The sequence below is a fragment of the Pseudochaenichthys georgianus genome, chromosome 7 (assembly GCF_902827115.2).
Source record: "Pseudochaenichthys georgianus chromosome 7, fPseGeo1.2, whole genome shotgun sequence".
Lineage (NCBI taxonomy): Eukaryota > Metazoa > Chordata > Actinopteri > Perciformes > Channichthyidae > Pseudochaenichthys > Pseudochaenichthys georgianus.
Genome location: NC_047509.1, coordinates 44,729,003 through 44,744,161, shown reverse-complemented (window position 1 = coordinate 44,744,161; position 15,159 = coordinate 44,729,003). Strand labels below are relative to the sequence as shown.

The 15,159-nt window shown below is 43.7% G+C and overlaps 1 protein-coding gene across 1 annotated transcript; it reads right to left on the bottom strand.

Moving 5' to 3' along the window:
• Positions 1-2,341: 2,341 nt before the first annotated feature.
• On the bottom strand, positions 2,342-14,663 carry tmem231 (transmembrane protein 231). Its single transcript, XM_034087446.1, has 7 exons — positions 14,230-14,663; positions 13,831-13,997; positions 13,565-13,693; positions 7,598-7,741; positions 6,549-6,630; positions 6,286-6,391; positions 2,342-3,030 (listed from the first exon to the last, which is right to left on the bottom strand). Exons 1-7 carry the CDS (start codon positions 14,366-14,368, stop codon positions 2,868-2,870), a joined length of 930 nt encoding a protein of 309 aa, XP_033943337.1. The 5' UTR covers positions 14,369-14,663; the 3' UTR covers positions 2,342-2,867.
• Positions 14,664-15,159: the final 496 nt, after the last annotated feature.

Sequence of the window (15,159 nt, the reverse complement as noted above, 5' to 3'; positions counted from 1 at the left end):
ACACTGGAAACGTGACGTGGATCATAAATATATCAACAATTAAACAACATCTTACATTTCTTTTCACACAATGCGTCTCCTTGCAGTATCAACACTAATTCGGCGGACTTTTATATTTGATCCAATTGGTAGATAGGCTGTATTTACACCATAAAGGTGCACAGCTGATATAAAGGTACACCTAGTGGTTAAAGCATGTTATTGAATTTCATTATTTTTATTATTAGATATTAATAGGATCCCTATAAAGTATATTCATTACTCGTTATTCTCTACTAATAGTTAATTAAAGACTGTATATAATGACTATTTTGCACATCCCTTTCAAGATTTCAAGATTTTCTCAGGTTTATTGACATATCATATAGGCCTACACAACTGTGGTGTAGTTCTGCATTGAATGAAAAACTTGGGTCGCAGGTTCCTCAACAGTGGTTTACAAGACATCTATCAATATGTGTGCATACCTCCAGCAATGTTAACTATGTTGAAGCACTTATTTTAACTGATATTATACATATGTATTATACTCTTATAAGATGTATGTAGATAGCATAAGAAATGTGCAGAATATGACAATTTAATGGTGGAGGTACACATATTGATAGATGTCTTGTGATGCACTGTTGAGGAACCTGTGACCAAAGTTTTTCATCTCCGGCCTTGTCAGGTATTGAACAATCAATAAATAAAGAACACAGAATTATTAAATATAAAACACAGAATTTGTGTGATTATACTAAATGATTTAATAAACACCACTGCATATTTACAACTATACACATGCTGATGTAACGCAAATGTTTCCAACTTGGGATCAATAAAGTATATCTTATCTTAAGCTGATCGATGGCTACTGCCATATTTGCACAATAGCCGCGTTCACACTGCGGTACTTTTCCCACAAAGGTTCATGCGAACTTAGTTCATGCAAACTCTTTAGTTCGCATGAACTAAGTACAGATTGCATTCACACCAGAAAAAGTCCCTGGGGGAGGATTAGGCAAATGAAGACGCTGACGTCACTTCTTCTTCTTCTGCTTCTGCTTTGGGTTTACTGGCAGGCCGCAAACCACTTCACGGCGTATACTGCCGCCCAAAGTCCCCGGAGTTGGGGACTGGCTTCAGTAGAAGCTGCTGGGACACCAGCAGCTTCTACTGAAGCCTTCCGAGTAAATCGCCAGAACGTCGAGACCGGAAATACTGTTTTCAACCCGTAACTTTAGGCTCAGGCTGCCGCATACCTCAAATCATCTTCGTAATATCTATCAAACTATAGATCCTACATATCGACTGGACGTGGATTCTAAAAGTACAATATACACTTCTCGCTAGAAATCTAATCAAAAAGCGTTTTAATGGCCAAACTATCCTACAATTTAGGATTTTACAGAGAGGGTTATTTGTGAATAAACGACCATCTGTAATGTTTGCATTCAACGGGAGCACTAGAGGGCGAAAACTTTAAAACGTAATTATATGACGTATTAAGCGCTTGAACAAAACTAACTCAGGTTAGTGAGGGCACGTTGAAGAAGTGTGTGTGAGGGAGCAGGGTCACGCTGGAAGAACGGAGACACTTGTTGTGATCATTATATGCACAAAACAGCGCAAATTAAGAATTCTACCGGGACGGCGGTGGACCAATCTCTGGGGCTGTCGTTGGAGGTTGGAGCTGCCTTGGAAAGCGGGAGTTTTGATTATCATTTTACTTTCCTCGGCTGGGTTTTTATGATACCCTTGGATAAGAAGATTCTGGATTATCTCCCTGACGAGGGGAATGGCGAGCTACCAATGATAACCTGAACACCTCATCTTTCCGCTACCAGTGGTAGGATTTTGAGAGGACCTTACAGGAACTGAACACAGAACTATTTTCTTTTGGGGGTTTATTTTTATTTTATTTGGGGTGCACCCAAGTGTTAAGCGCTTTAAAAACTATTGAAATTATTTAGAATAATGTTGTTTATTCCTGTGCCAATATATATATGTTTTTCTTTATAAAATCCCAGTATTCACTCCATTCACTCAGGTGTTCGACTTCATTTATTACCCATCCTTTAAGAACCTGGAATGCTGGTCCAGTTTTCACACACCTGACTGGTTACACTTGTATTAGTCAAACACTAGTGGGTTTCTATGCTCAGGTGTATGCTGCTGACCCTTTGTGGCATAGAGGAAATGAAATCAGTCACGTAATAACAAGCCTTAAGGATGGAGAAAGAACAGAAGAATGTTATCGACAGAAAATGAAAAGCCTCTCCTTCACTTTTTTGGCTATCATTGCTCAGATTTGCATTATAAAATTAGATAAATTAAGGAGAGCATTACAGTGGAAAAAAACGTTTATTAATCATCATCTAAAGCTTTGTACAATACAAAAATGAACAAAATATTACTGTCACAAATTTTCACAACATAAAAATAGTACAAATATAGAAAATCTATAAATATTTTCAATTCATTTTCATTGCTTCGAAGAACCTCACAAAAGAAGAAATGCATTTTCCATGGCAAGAGCTACTGTACTTCCTGTAGAGAAGCAGCTGCATAAAAACATGTCCAGGAAAAAGTTAAGGACTTTTTGTCACAATTATGAAAGGACTACATCAAGCTCTTGGGAGGTTCATATGCTCCATTACTTGGTGAATAACAAGGACAAATCTTAAAGTGTTCAAAGGAAAAATGTGTTGTTTATGTATTATGAAATTACAAAACAGACCTAGTGGCTAATCCCTTACACTAAAACACTTGGTATTACGTTTCAGTTGCAGAGTATCAGTGATGGTAACAAATAGTGATACATTTAATAATGTACCTAATATTGCAACCTGGTGCTTCTTGTATTTCAAATGACGACCACTGCATCATGACTGGTGAGGTTTTCCCACTGGTATGGGGACTGCGGTTAGAACCTGGTTCTGGAAAACAAATCTCTGGATGCGTTCAAAGACCCAGAGGAAGATGAGGAGCACACTGACGTACTGAATCCAGGCAAACTTGATGGTTTCCCAGAAGCCTGGTCGATAGGTGGCGCGAGGTTAAGGAAGAAACTCTGAGGAAGACTTCACAGGCCAAACATGCTTTATCATTTTTTAATGAAAAACAACAACATTGAGGAGAGTGAGGAACAACTCCAAATGTATGAATAGCTTGCAGATTATGTGGGTCTGTTCACCTAAACAAAACAAGCATTCACCATACAGATTGCATGCAGTGTTTCCCGTAAGCATACACCTCTAGATACTAGGGATGCCAGCGATTATTCGATTATTCGAATATTCGTTACAGTCTCCATAATCGAATATTATTTTTAAAAATCGATTTTATTTATATATTTTTTTTTTATTATTTAACATTTTTTTATTATTATTTATGTTTTTTTTTTGTTTTTTTGGCTTAGTTTCAACCAAAATATATATATAAATATATATATGCTAATAATAGTAATAGTATTAATAATTGTAAATGGCCATTGGTCACACCACCAGTTTGTTTTACTGTAAACTTGGAGGAAGCCTGCGCAGAGCAGACTGCTGCTGCAGCAGCTACACACCGACCCCACCCCCGCCCCCCCTCTCCCTCACACGTGCGACTAAAGATGAACAAAGCGGCAGGTAAAAAGAGTTCCTCGTGGAACTACTTCGAACTTACAAGTCCAAAGGAAGTTAAATGCAAGCTCTGCGGGGGGGGGGGGGCGAATAATCGATTATTATTCGCCAGGGCTGCCGAATAATCGATTTTGATCATGGTTAGTTTCTGGCAACCCTACTAGATACCAGTGCAAGAGGTGGGAGTAAGTTCATTTTTGGAGATAAAATAATAAAAAAGACAGTGTCACTTTGAGGAACTCCTGAACCCGACAACTCCGCCCTCTATGTTAGAGGCAGAGCTGGAGTATGACGGGGGATCAACGCCAATCTCCCGGGGGGAGGTCACTGAGGTCGTCAAACAACTCCACAGTGGCAAAGCCCCGGGGGTGGATGAGATCCGCCCGGAAATGCTGAAGGCTCTGGGTGTTGAGGGACTGTCATGGTTGACACGTCTCATCAACGTTGCGTGGAAGTCGGAAACGGTACCGAAGGAGTGGCAGACCGGGGTGGTGGTTCCCCCTTTTCAAAAAGGGGGATCAGAGGGTGTGTGCCAATTACAGAGGCATCACACTCAGCCTCCCCGGGAAAGTTTACTCCAAGGTACTCGAAAGGAGGGTCAGGCCGATTGTCGAACCTCAGATTGAGGAGGAACAATGCGGATTCCGTCCTGGTCGTGGAACGACGGATCAGCTTTTTACTCTCGCAAGGATCCTGGAGGGGGCCTGGGAGTACGCTTATCCGGTCTACATGTGTTTTGTAGACTTGGAGAAGGCGTATGACCGAGTTCCCAGGGAGTTACTGTGGGAGGTGCTGCGGGAGTATGGGGTGAGGGGGGTCTCTACTCAGGGCCATCCAATCTCTGTACTCCCAAAGCGAGAGCTGTGTCCGGGTCCTCGGCAGTAAGTCGGACCCATTTCCGGTGAGGGTTGGCCTCCGCCAGGGCTGCGCTTTGTCACCAATCCTGTTTGTAATATACATGGATCGGATTTCGAGGCGTAGTCGTGGGGGGGGGGGTCTGCAGTTCGGTGGACTAAGGATTGCACCACTGCTTTTTGCAGATGATGTGGTTCTGATGGCTTCATCGGTCTGCGACCTTCAGCACTCACTGGATCGGTTCGCAACCGAGTGTGAAGCGGCTGGGATGAGGATCAGCACCTCCAAATCTGAGGCCATGGTTCTCAGCAGGAAACCGATGGACTGTCCACTCCAAGTAGGGAATGAGTCCTTACCCCAAGTGAAGGAGTTCAAGTATCTCGGGGTCTTGTTCTCGAGTGAGGGATCAATGGAGCGTGAGATGGGCCGGAGAATCGGAGCAGCGGGAGCGGTATTGCAGTCGCTTTACCGCACCGTTGTGACGAAAAGGGAGCTGAGCCAGGAAGGCAAAGCTCTCTGTCTACCGGGCCATTTTCGTTCCTACCCTCACCTATGGTCATGAAGGATGGGTCATGACCGAAAGAACGAGATCGCGGATACAAGCGGCCGAGATGGGTTTCCTCCGCCGGGTGGCTGGTGTCTCCCTTAGAGATAAGGTGAGAAGTTCGGTCATCAGGGAGGGACTCGGAGTTGAGCCGCTCCTCCTTCGCGTCGAAAGAAGCCAGTTGAGGTGGTTCGGGCACCTAGTTAGGATGCCACCTGGGCGCCTCCCTAGGGAGGTGTTCCAGGCACGTCCAGCTGGGAAGAGACCAAGGGGTAGACCTAGGACCAGGTGGAGGGATTATATCTCTTCGCTGGCCTGGGAGCGCCTTGGGATCCCCCAGTCAGAGCTGGTTGATGTCGCCAGGGAAAAGAAAGTTTGGGGCTCTCTGCTGGAACTGCTACCCCCGCGACCCGACCACGGATAAGCGGGAGAAGATGGATGGATGGACAGTGTCCTGGTTACTCGTGGTGCTTCCCAGGAAAAAATATGGTGTTCTATCAAAAGATACATTTATTATCTGGTAGAAAAAGCTAATTATAGAAATGATTGATGTTTCTGCAGTGCAGCTGGAGTTTCTCTCACTTTTTTTCACGAATAGCTGGGGCAATGTGTGGTAAAATATCAATATTACCCTCTCTACAGATACATTTCCTGTTACTGCAAAATATTATGTAATCTAAATATTGTGTTTAAAAATGACATGTGAAGAATATAGCTAAAATGGTTTATAACCAACACATTTAGCCATAAGGCTGCTCTTGACCTGATAGTGAATGACAACATAATGAAACAAACTTGTAATAATAATCAATGTTGTCATATGATATGTTCTAATAATGGGCAAATATTTTACATTAACACCCTTGAAAGGTCCTAGTTAGAGTTTACGACATTATAATGTGGTATAAACGATATACTAATGTCTATAATACAAAACTTTGTTGAGTACTTGATTCTGATTGGTCAATTACGGCTGTGGTCTGTTATACCTGTATAGCAAACTGATGCTATGTATGTATGCAGTTTGGATCACACACTCTGGAGCAGGCGATACAATACTTTTGAAGTTAACAAAACCAAAATCAATATTTATTCTCAAATTATTTGCAGAAGAGTTTTTAATCACTCTGAAGGGGTTCATTTTGTAATATTATTCGATCAGTTTTCATTATCCCTTACATGTTGCGTCTATTAAGTGTTCAATTGGAGGATTAAAGTAAGTGTGGAAAGCATAGAGGTATTTAAGAAAGAACACTTGCATTTAGTAAAGGATATCTGATGACCTCCACAGGGTATCGGATCTCTGCATTAATCTGAAAGGGAGAGCCAGCAGCTCGTCCCACCGTCCACACCGGCATGGGACAGGACAGCACTGTGGTCACTGTGTGGGACAAAAAGACACAGAGAAAAGTCAGAGTTGTCCAATTTTACAATATCCACACTTTACATTAATTCACATCTAATGTAATGTTCGGCTTGGGATACAGCCTAGGTTGATCCCGGGTTTTATCAGTAATAAAAGCCAAGAGTCAACTTACAGTTTCTATTCTGGTAGCTCCTGATTATGTTGTCAAGATCATACGCACTGGCGAAGGGGCTGGAGCCATCGATCACTGACACCTAGGTATCAAGAGAGAGAAAAAGAACAACAAATGAAGAGCCAATGTTCCTGTCACATGTCCCTCAGCATGTGGGACATCCACACACAAGTATTTTGCAATAAGATGTTTTTACGAAGGCTAAAATAAATCTGTGAAAGGGTGCATGTTGCATATGGGTGATATGCAAGTTGACTTATGATTTATTTCAAATTGGCGTTTCAAACAGGATCAGAAGCCCAGTTTCTGGATGTGCAGACATCACAGGAGAAATGAGATACTATTAACATAATTAAAGATATGACGATTCTCAGGTGAGTATTTCAGTTACAAGGAGCGTGAACAGTGTATTTTTCCAAGAACAACACATGTAACCATAGTTACTGTACACAACAAAGATGATGATGGCTGTAGCCTCAATATGGATAGACAACGTGAACATATAAAATGCAAGCCGAAAATTATACTCAAATGTCACTGACTGTCTTGAGTTTTGTTGACTGAAATGGACAACAAAAATGATGACAAAGTAGGTGCCAAAATAAACCCCGCAGTCTGCACTACCTCACATGTATTCATTACATTACACTGCGTTACATTTCTTATGGTTGACACTTTTATCCAAAGCGACTTACAATAAGTGCAAACACCATAAAGGTCCAAACTCTGAACAAGGAAAGTGCAGATATATTCACTTCAAGTAAGTCATACCATTATAAGTACTGCTGAATTATTTACATGGCCTAAATTAAAACGTGGCGTTTTTATTTGTATTTGTTTGATCAAGGTACAGTGAAAACAGAGGAAGTCCCACGTGGAGAGGATATTCTGAAACATGGGACCTGTGAAGTCTCAGTGTGATTAAATATGTCAGCATTTCATTCACTATCTGCTCTACTTGAGTATTGATTTGTGCAGTAAAACTGAAAAACAAGAGAAAGACAAGCAGTGGACAGAGGGAGAGAGACAGTGAGTCAGTGTGCTCTCACATTGTAAACGTTGTAGACCCCCCGGTGAGGCAGGGGGGTCCTCTGCTGCAGCTTCAGGTCCCCGCTGATGAACAGCTTAGCTCCAGGGACAGAGGAGGAGTGCTGCACATACGCCAGGCTCTGCATCACCACTGTGGACATCCTCTGGAAAAACACAAGGAAACAACATTGTTTACTTTAGTGGGAATATTGTGGGGCACAGTGGCGCAGTGGGCTGTGCGTGTGATCATCAGATCCAGGGGGGGTTGGGGAACTCCAGTTCCAAACTGCGTCAGGCCGTTGTGTCCTTGGGCAAGACACTTCACCCGAATGTGCTCCTGTGGGTATTGTCCACAGTACATGTATGATATTAATGTGTCGAGGTGTGACGATGGGCGGTATGGTGCAGTGGGTTGAGCGTTGGTGTTCGGATCAGGGGGTTCAACAGGTTCAAACCCCACTGCAGTCAGCATGTCGTTGTGTCCCTGAGACGCTTCACCCCAAAGTGCTCCTGTGGGGATTGCCCACAGGAATGAGGATGTAAGTCGCTTTGGATAAAAGCGTCTAACAAGTGACATGTCATGTGATCATCAGATCAAGGGGCGAAACCCGCCGCCGCTGCGTCTGTAAAGCCGTTGTGTGGGCAAGACACTTCACCTGAACTTGCTCCTGTGGATATTGTCCACACTACATGACCATTACATGTATGTATGATATGTATGTGTAATGTGTATCTGTAAAGCGCTTTGAGTCATTGACTGAGGCTGGACTGAACAGGCTGTATGTTAAAACATCAGGAATGTGTCTGAGCTCAAATTGACTTATTACTTCCTGCCATCAACAGCTGTCTCGTGGTGTTTCTCAGGCACAGGCAAGTGAAGCATCTACATCTCGTGTACTGCAGTGGACAGAGGTGAGAGAAGTGCTCAGATCTGGTCCTTAAAGGTCCCATGTCATGCTTTTCCGGTTATTACCCGTCCCCTTGTGTGTTATGAAGCTTTTTCTTCATGTAAACGGTCTTCAAAGTCACAAACCCTCAAAGTGCACCCTGTAGCGAGTACAACTCTAACACAGAGAAGACCTGTCTGCTGCCCCTGAACGCCTCGTTGGACATTTCTCTTTCTCCATTCTTTTCTTCTTGAGTATAGTGACGTAACGATACCCAGGTCCAAATGGACCAATCCGCGGAGCTCCTCACACACACACACTCACTCACTCAGCCTTATCTTTTCTCCGCTGATCTCCGCTCACAGTTCTCTGTCCTAAACAGCTTGTTGGAGCTCCTGCCCCCCCCCCCCCTCCCTATGAGCCCACTGTGCTCTGATGTGTGTTTATGTGTTACAATGGCGTTTGTTAGCAACCAGAAAAGGACACCAGTAATAACACACAGATGAGAATGCTGCGTGGGGTCTGGGTGCCGTGTGGGCGGGACGTTGCGGGGCTCACCCTTTGAGGCTCGAGGAGCGGACAGTGTGAGCTGGGTTACTGGTGTCATTTCCTGGTTGCTGCGAGGGGTCTGCGAGACAGCGAGGAACCTTCCTCATCATGAAGTTAAAGCTTTATTGTTTCTGAGGTCAGGATGATTATATATTATAGGTCTCTGTGTTGATACAAAGATCGGCCACTGCTGCTGTGTTCCTCTGAGTCTGAGAAGGTAACACGCGTTGTGGGGATAATTAAGCTCTGTGTTTTGTTATGAAGCCGGCATTCAGGAAGCGGCGCTCTGATGGCGTGGATATGGAGGAGACCTTTTGCCGTTGTAGTTTGCACGTCCTTTACTCGCTCAGAAAGATTCACACTATGGATTTCCTGCCCGACCAAATTAACTTAAAGGTCACCTATTATGCAAAATCCTCTTCTTCATGTCTCTTCTACATCAACATGTGTCCCCTCTTCTTCATGTCTATTCTACATCAACACGTGTCCCCTCTTCCCCATGTCTCTTCTACATCAACACGTGTCCCCTCTTCTCCATGTCTCTTCTACATCAACATGTGTCCCCTCTTCTTCATGTCTATTCTACATCAACATGTGTCCCCTCTTCCCATGTCTCTTCTACATCAACATGTGTCCCCTCTTCTTCATGTCTCTTCTACATCAACATGTGTCCCCTCTTCTTCATGTCTCTTCTACATCAACATGTGTCCCCTCTTCCCCATGTCTCTTCTACATCAACATGTGTCCCCTCTTCCCCATGTCTCTTCTACGTCAACATGTGTCCCCTCTTCCTCATGTCTCTTCTACATCAACACGTGTCCCCTCTTCTCCATGTCTCTTCTACATCAACATGTGTCCCCTCTTCTTCATGTCTCTTCTACATCAACATGTGTCCCCTCTTCTTCATGTCTCTTCTACATCAACATGTGTCTCCTCTTCTTCATGTCTCTTCTACATCAACACGTGTCCCCTCTTCTTCATGTCTCTCCTACATCAACATGTGTCCCCTCTTCCTCATGTCTCTTCTACATCAACATGTGTCCCCTCTTCTCCATGTCTCTTTTACATCAACATGTGTCCCCTCTTCTTCATGTCTCTTCTCCATCAACATGTGTCCCCTCTTCTTCACGTCTCTTCTTCATCAACATGTGTCCCCTCTTCTTCACGTCTCTTCTTCATCAACATGTGTCCCCTCTTCTTCACGTCTCTTCTACATCAACATGTGTCCCCTCTTCCCCATGTCTCTTCTCCATCAACATGTGTCCCCTCTTCTTCACGTCTCTTCTACATCAACATGTGTCCCCTCTTCCCCATGTCTCTTCTACATCAACATGTGTCCCCTCTTCTTCATGTCTCTTCTACATCAACATGTGTCCCCTCTTCCCCATGTCTCTTCTACATCAACATGTGTCCCCTCTTCCCCATGTCTCTTCTCCATCAACATGTGTCCCCTCTTCTTCACGTCTCTTCTTCATCAACATGTGTCCCCTCTTCCCCATGTCTCTTCTACATCAACATGTGTCCCCTCTTCTTCATGTCTCTTCTCCATCAACATGTGTCCCCTCTTCTTCATGTCTCTTCTACATCAACATGTGTCCCCTCTTCTTCATGTCTCTTCTACATCAACATGTGTCCCCTCTTCTTCATGTCTCTTCTACATCAACCTGTGTCCCCTCTTCCCCATGTCTCTTCTACATCAACATGTGTCCCCTCTTCTTCATGTCTCTTCTACATCAACATGTGTCCCCTCTTCTCCATGTCTCTTCTACATCAACATGTGTCCCCTCTTCTTCATGTCTCTTCTACATCAACATGTGTCCCCTCTTCCCCATGTCTCTTCTACATCAACATGTGTCCCCTCTTCCCCATGTCTCTTCTACATCAACACGTGTCCCCTCTTCTTCATGTCTCTTCTACATCAACATGTGTCCCCTCTTCTTCATGTCTCTTCTACATCAACATGTGTCCCCTCTTCCTCATGTCTCTTCTACATCAACATGTGTCCCCTCTTCTCCATGTCTCTTTTACATCAACATGTGTCCCCTCTTCTTCATGTCTCTTCTCCATCAACATGTGTCCCCTCTTCTTCACGTCTCTTCTTCATCAACATGTGTCCCCTCTTCTTCACGTCTCTTCTTCATCAACATGTGTCCCCTCTTCTTCATGTCTCTTCTACATGAGCATGTGTCCCCTCTTCCCCATGTCTCTTCTACATCAACATGTGTCCCCTCTTCCCCATGTCTCTTCTACATCAACATGTGTCCCCTCTTCCCCATGTCTCTTCTCCATCAACATGTGTCCCCTCTTCTTCACGTCTCTTCTACATCAACATGTGTCCCCTCTTCCCCATGTCTCTTCTACATCAACATGTGTCCCCTCTTCTTCATGTCTCTTCTACATCAACATGTGTCCCCTCTTCCCCATGTCTCTTCTACATCAACATGTGTCCCCTCTTCCCCATGTCTCTTCTCCATCAACATGTGTCCCCTCTTCTTCACGTCTCTTCTTCATCAACATGTGTCCCCTCTTCCCCATGTCTCTTCTACATCAACATGTGTCCCCTCTTCTTCATGTCTCTTCTACATCAACATGTGTCCCCTCTTCTTCATGTCTCTTCTACATCAACCTGTGTCCCCTCTTCCCCATGTCTCTTCTACATCAACATGTGTCCCCTCTTCTCCATGTCTCTTCTACATCAACATGTGTCCCCTCTTCTTCATGTCTCTTCTACATCAACATGTGTCCCCTCTTCCCCATGTCTCTTCTACATCAACATGTGTCCCCTCTTCCCCATGTCTCTTCTACATCAACACGTGTCCCCTCTTCTTCATGTCTCTTCTACATCAACATGTGTCCCCTCTTCTTCATGTCTCTTCTACATCAACATGTGTCCCCTCTTCCCCATGTCTCTTCTACATCAACATGTGTCCCCTCTTCTTCATGTCTCTTCTACATCAACATGTGTCCCCTCTTCTTCATGTCTCTTCTACATCAACATGTGTCCCCTCTTCCCCATGTCTCTTCTACATCAACATGTGTCCCCTCTTCCCCATGTCTCTTCTACATCAACACGTGTCCCCTCTTCTTCATGTCTCTTCTACATCAACACGTGTCCCCTCTTCCCCATGTCTCTTCTACATCAACACGTGTCCCCTCTTCTTCATGTCTCTTCTACATCAACACGTGTCCCCTCTTCTTCATGTCTCTTCCACATCAACACGTGTCCCCTCTTCCCCATGTCTCTTCTTCATCAACATGTGTCCCCTCTTCCCCATGTCTCTTCTACATCAACATGTGTCCCCTCTGTGGAAAGAGACTCTGATAGTTTCAGGAACAAAGATTCTATCTCTTTTTGATCCATTTCTATAAAAACCTGTCTGAAAACGAGCTGATCAGATTTTGGCCACTTGATGATGTCATAACGATGTTTTGGCTTGTGTAACCGTTAGCCAATCAGCAACAAGGTAACCCCCCCCACCTCCACCTTGTCACCTGAATCTCCTTCTAGAGCACCATTGTGTTCTTTTTAACCAAATATCCCTCATGCCCGTTCACACCAATGCGGTTCCCGTTCTAGCTCCGAGCTAGAGCTTTTCTGGTTCGGCACCGGTTTTTCTTTTCAGCCCCCGTTTTGTTCACACCGCCCAGAGCCCGACTGGTGCTGCCGCTGCTGCGTCATAACGTCACCGTTTACGTCACTGATTTACTCCCCAACGTCGGGATCGATGATCGCGTTACTTTTAATTATACGAAGCCAGATTGAATTAAATAACAACTTCTCAACCCTTGTACTTTTCTCCAGAGCGCCGTGGTTCATTGTTTATTAATGTGTTTCAGCGGCATGTACCGACCGCTGCAGTGCTGCCCGCTGCTTGGCATCACAACGCTGTTATGAACGTTTCTCTGGTATACAATGGGTGATGTTGGCATAGAAAACTATCTTGACTACTTGTTGCTATCCTATTGTGGCATAAGCCGTTTTCTACAGGCACATTTTACCGGCGTATTTTTATTATGATTCTACTTGTGATAGTCGGACACGACAACCTGTGCAGCCCATGTATTGATTCCATCCGATAGCTGCTATGATACTAAACGTCTGCCTCTCTCCACAATGATCAATGACAGTGAACGGGTGGTCAAGGTAAGGTACAGATAAACAGAACCACACAAAGTTAGTGTTGCCTGACTTTAGAAAGTGTGTGGTTGCGTTCTAGTCACTTTGGTCAGCGCTACTGCTTGTTACAACTTTCATTTGCCGTACACGCCATAAACTGTTATTGCTCAGGTTGATTTTTTACATCATTTCTTATTTTTCAACTAATCGACTAATGAAAAATTGCTCCAGGGTTAGGAGCAAGCTACTTTATTAGTCGACTAGTGATTATTCGACTATTATGGGGCAGCCCTAGATTGTAATGGGATAGAAGTACAAAGTAGCACAGAAATGAAATACTCAAGTAAAGTACAAGTATATCAACATTTTACTTTAGTACAGTACTTGAGTAAATATACTTAGTTACTTTACACCACTGGTAGTAGAATACATACAAAGAGCTTGTAGCTGAAGGTGAGCAGCAGCTGGACGCTGTACACCTGCTCCTCAGGTTTTAGAGGCAGATGCAGCTGAAGATTCAGGAGGTCCAACTTCCCATCCTGGTTCTGGTCCTGTTCTCTCACCTAGTGTTCACCCACACAGAAAAGAAAAGAGAAGTCTGATAACTAGTAGTTTTTCTCATTGACAGTGTTGAAAATGAGCCAAATTAATTGTGATTATTATCAAAATAGAGACACAGTGCCAGGGGATGTGTCCTTACAGAGACAGCAGGGATCCGGAGGTTGGCCCCCAACATGTTGTTGAGATGGGGGAAGGTGCTCCAGGCCACGTAGTCTCCCTGGGTGTTGGTGGCTGCCACCAGCAGCGTCTGGTACTGGAACCTCACCACCGGCTGCTCCTCATACGTGCTTCTTTTCATCCAGAAACCTGGAATAATATGGCTTTTAACAGCAGGCAAACATTTCTACATCTTGAACCCCAGTGTTGGAATTAGTACAGTATCAATACAGTGGACGAAAATAACTAAGTCAATTTACTCAAGTACTGTTTTAAAGTACTTACTTTATTGGAGTATTTTCATTTTGTGCTAGCGACGGAAGCCTACTTGTTTGATATATTGATATCAACATTAAATTCGTTCAATCAAACGTTACTTTACCTTGGCTTCTGTATGCAACAAGGAGAGGTGGGATGTAGGTAAGGCACAAAACAACAACCAGGAACAGGGTGGCTTTTGTGCAAACACTCGTTTTGTACCGAATCAAAGCCGGATGAGCATAGACTTCATAGAAAGCCATAGGTAACGAAATAAAGAGCGTGCGGAACCGCCAGTGTTATCCAGTAAGTCGGCTAGCTTGCTATGCTAGGTAGCTAATGTTCGAACAAGCAAAGATGGCAACTGAGTGGGTGCATCCGAAGGACTTACGTTAGTAGACACTCATAGACAACACACTGACACACAAACACATACTTAAGTATTTAAGAGCGTGTTTTGGCAGACAACATCTAGCGTATAAATATGCTATTTACGTTAGCTCTAGTCTAGAGCCATACACCGCGCCATGTTTCAGTTTAGCTTCTCACGGTTACCATGGCTGCCAGTACCATTAATGCTGCATTCAATACATGTCAATATAATGGGACGAACAGGACCACCATTTGTTATGAGTAGTTATGAGTAATTCCCAATGCTAGCCACGTTATACTTCATTAAAATAGCCTACATTAGCTACCTTTGTGGTGTCAGTGATATCATTGTGCTTTTATTTAATGTAAGATATATGAATTGTAGCTTTCCAGCTACTTTTTAACAGCTTCTGTAGTTATTTTCACCGAGTGGAGCAGATGATATGCAGCCTCGGCCCCCTTCCCCTTTTAATTACATTTTGAACATTATATTTACTTGTAACGGATCAAATCAAAATCAAATCAAGTTTTATTTATAGGCTATAGCACATTTATAAACGATTTTTGGTCGAGCCAAAGTGCTGTACATATAATAAAATTAGCCTACAGCAGAGACACTTTACAGCAAATACAACAGCACAGATTGTTCAGAATATCAGTATGAGAAAAAACGACACCCTCT

Bases quoted from the DNA above. Each gene is read 5' to 3' on its own strand.
- tmem231 (XM_034087446.1), bottom strand. From the start codon at position 14,368: ATGGCTTTCTATGAAGTCTATGCTCATCCGGCTTTGATTCGGTACAAA. The intron at 6,631-7,597 runs GTGAGAGCACAC...CTTGATACCTAG, and splicing joins GGGTCTACAACGTTTACAAT to GTGTCAGTGATCGATGGCTC. The intron at 3,031-6,285 runs ATATCCTTTACT...ACCTCGCGCCAC, and splicing joins TACCCTGTGGAGGTCATCAG to CTATCGACCAGGCTTCTGGG.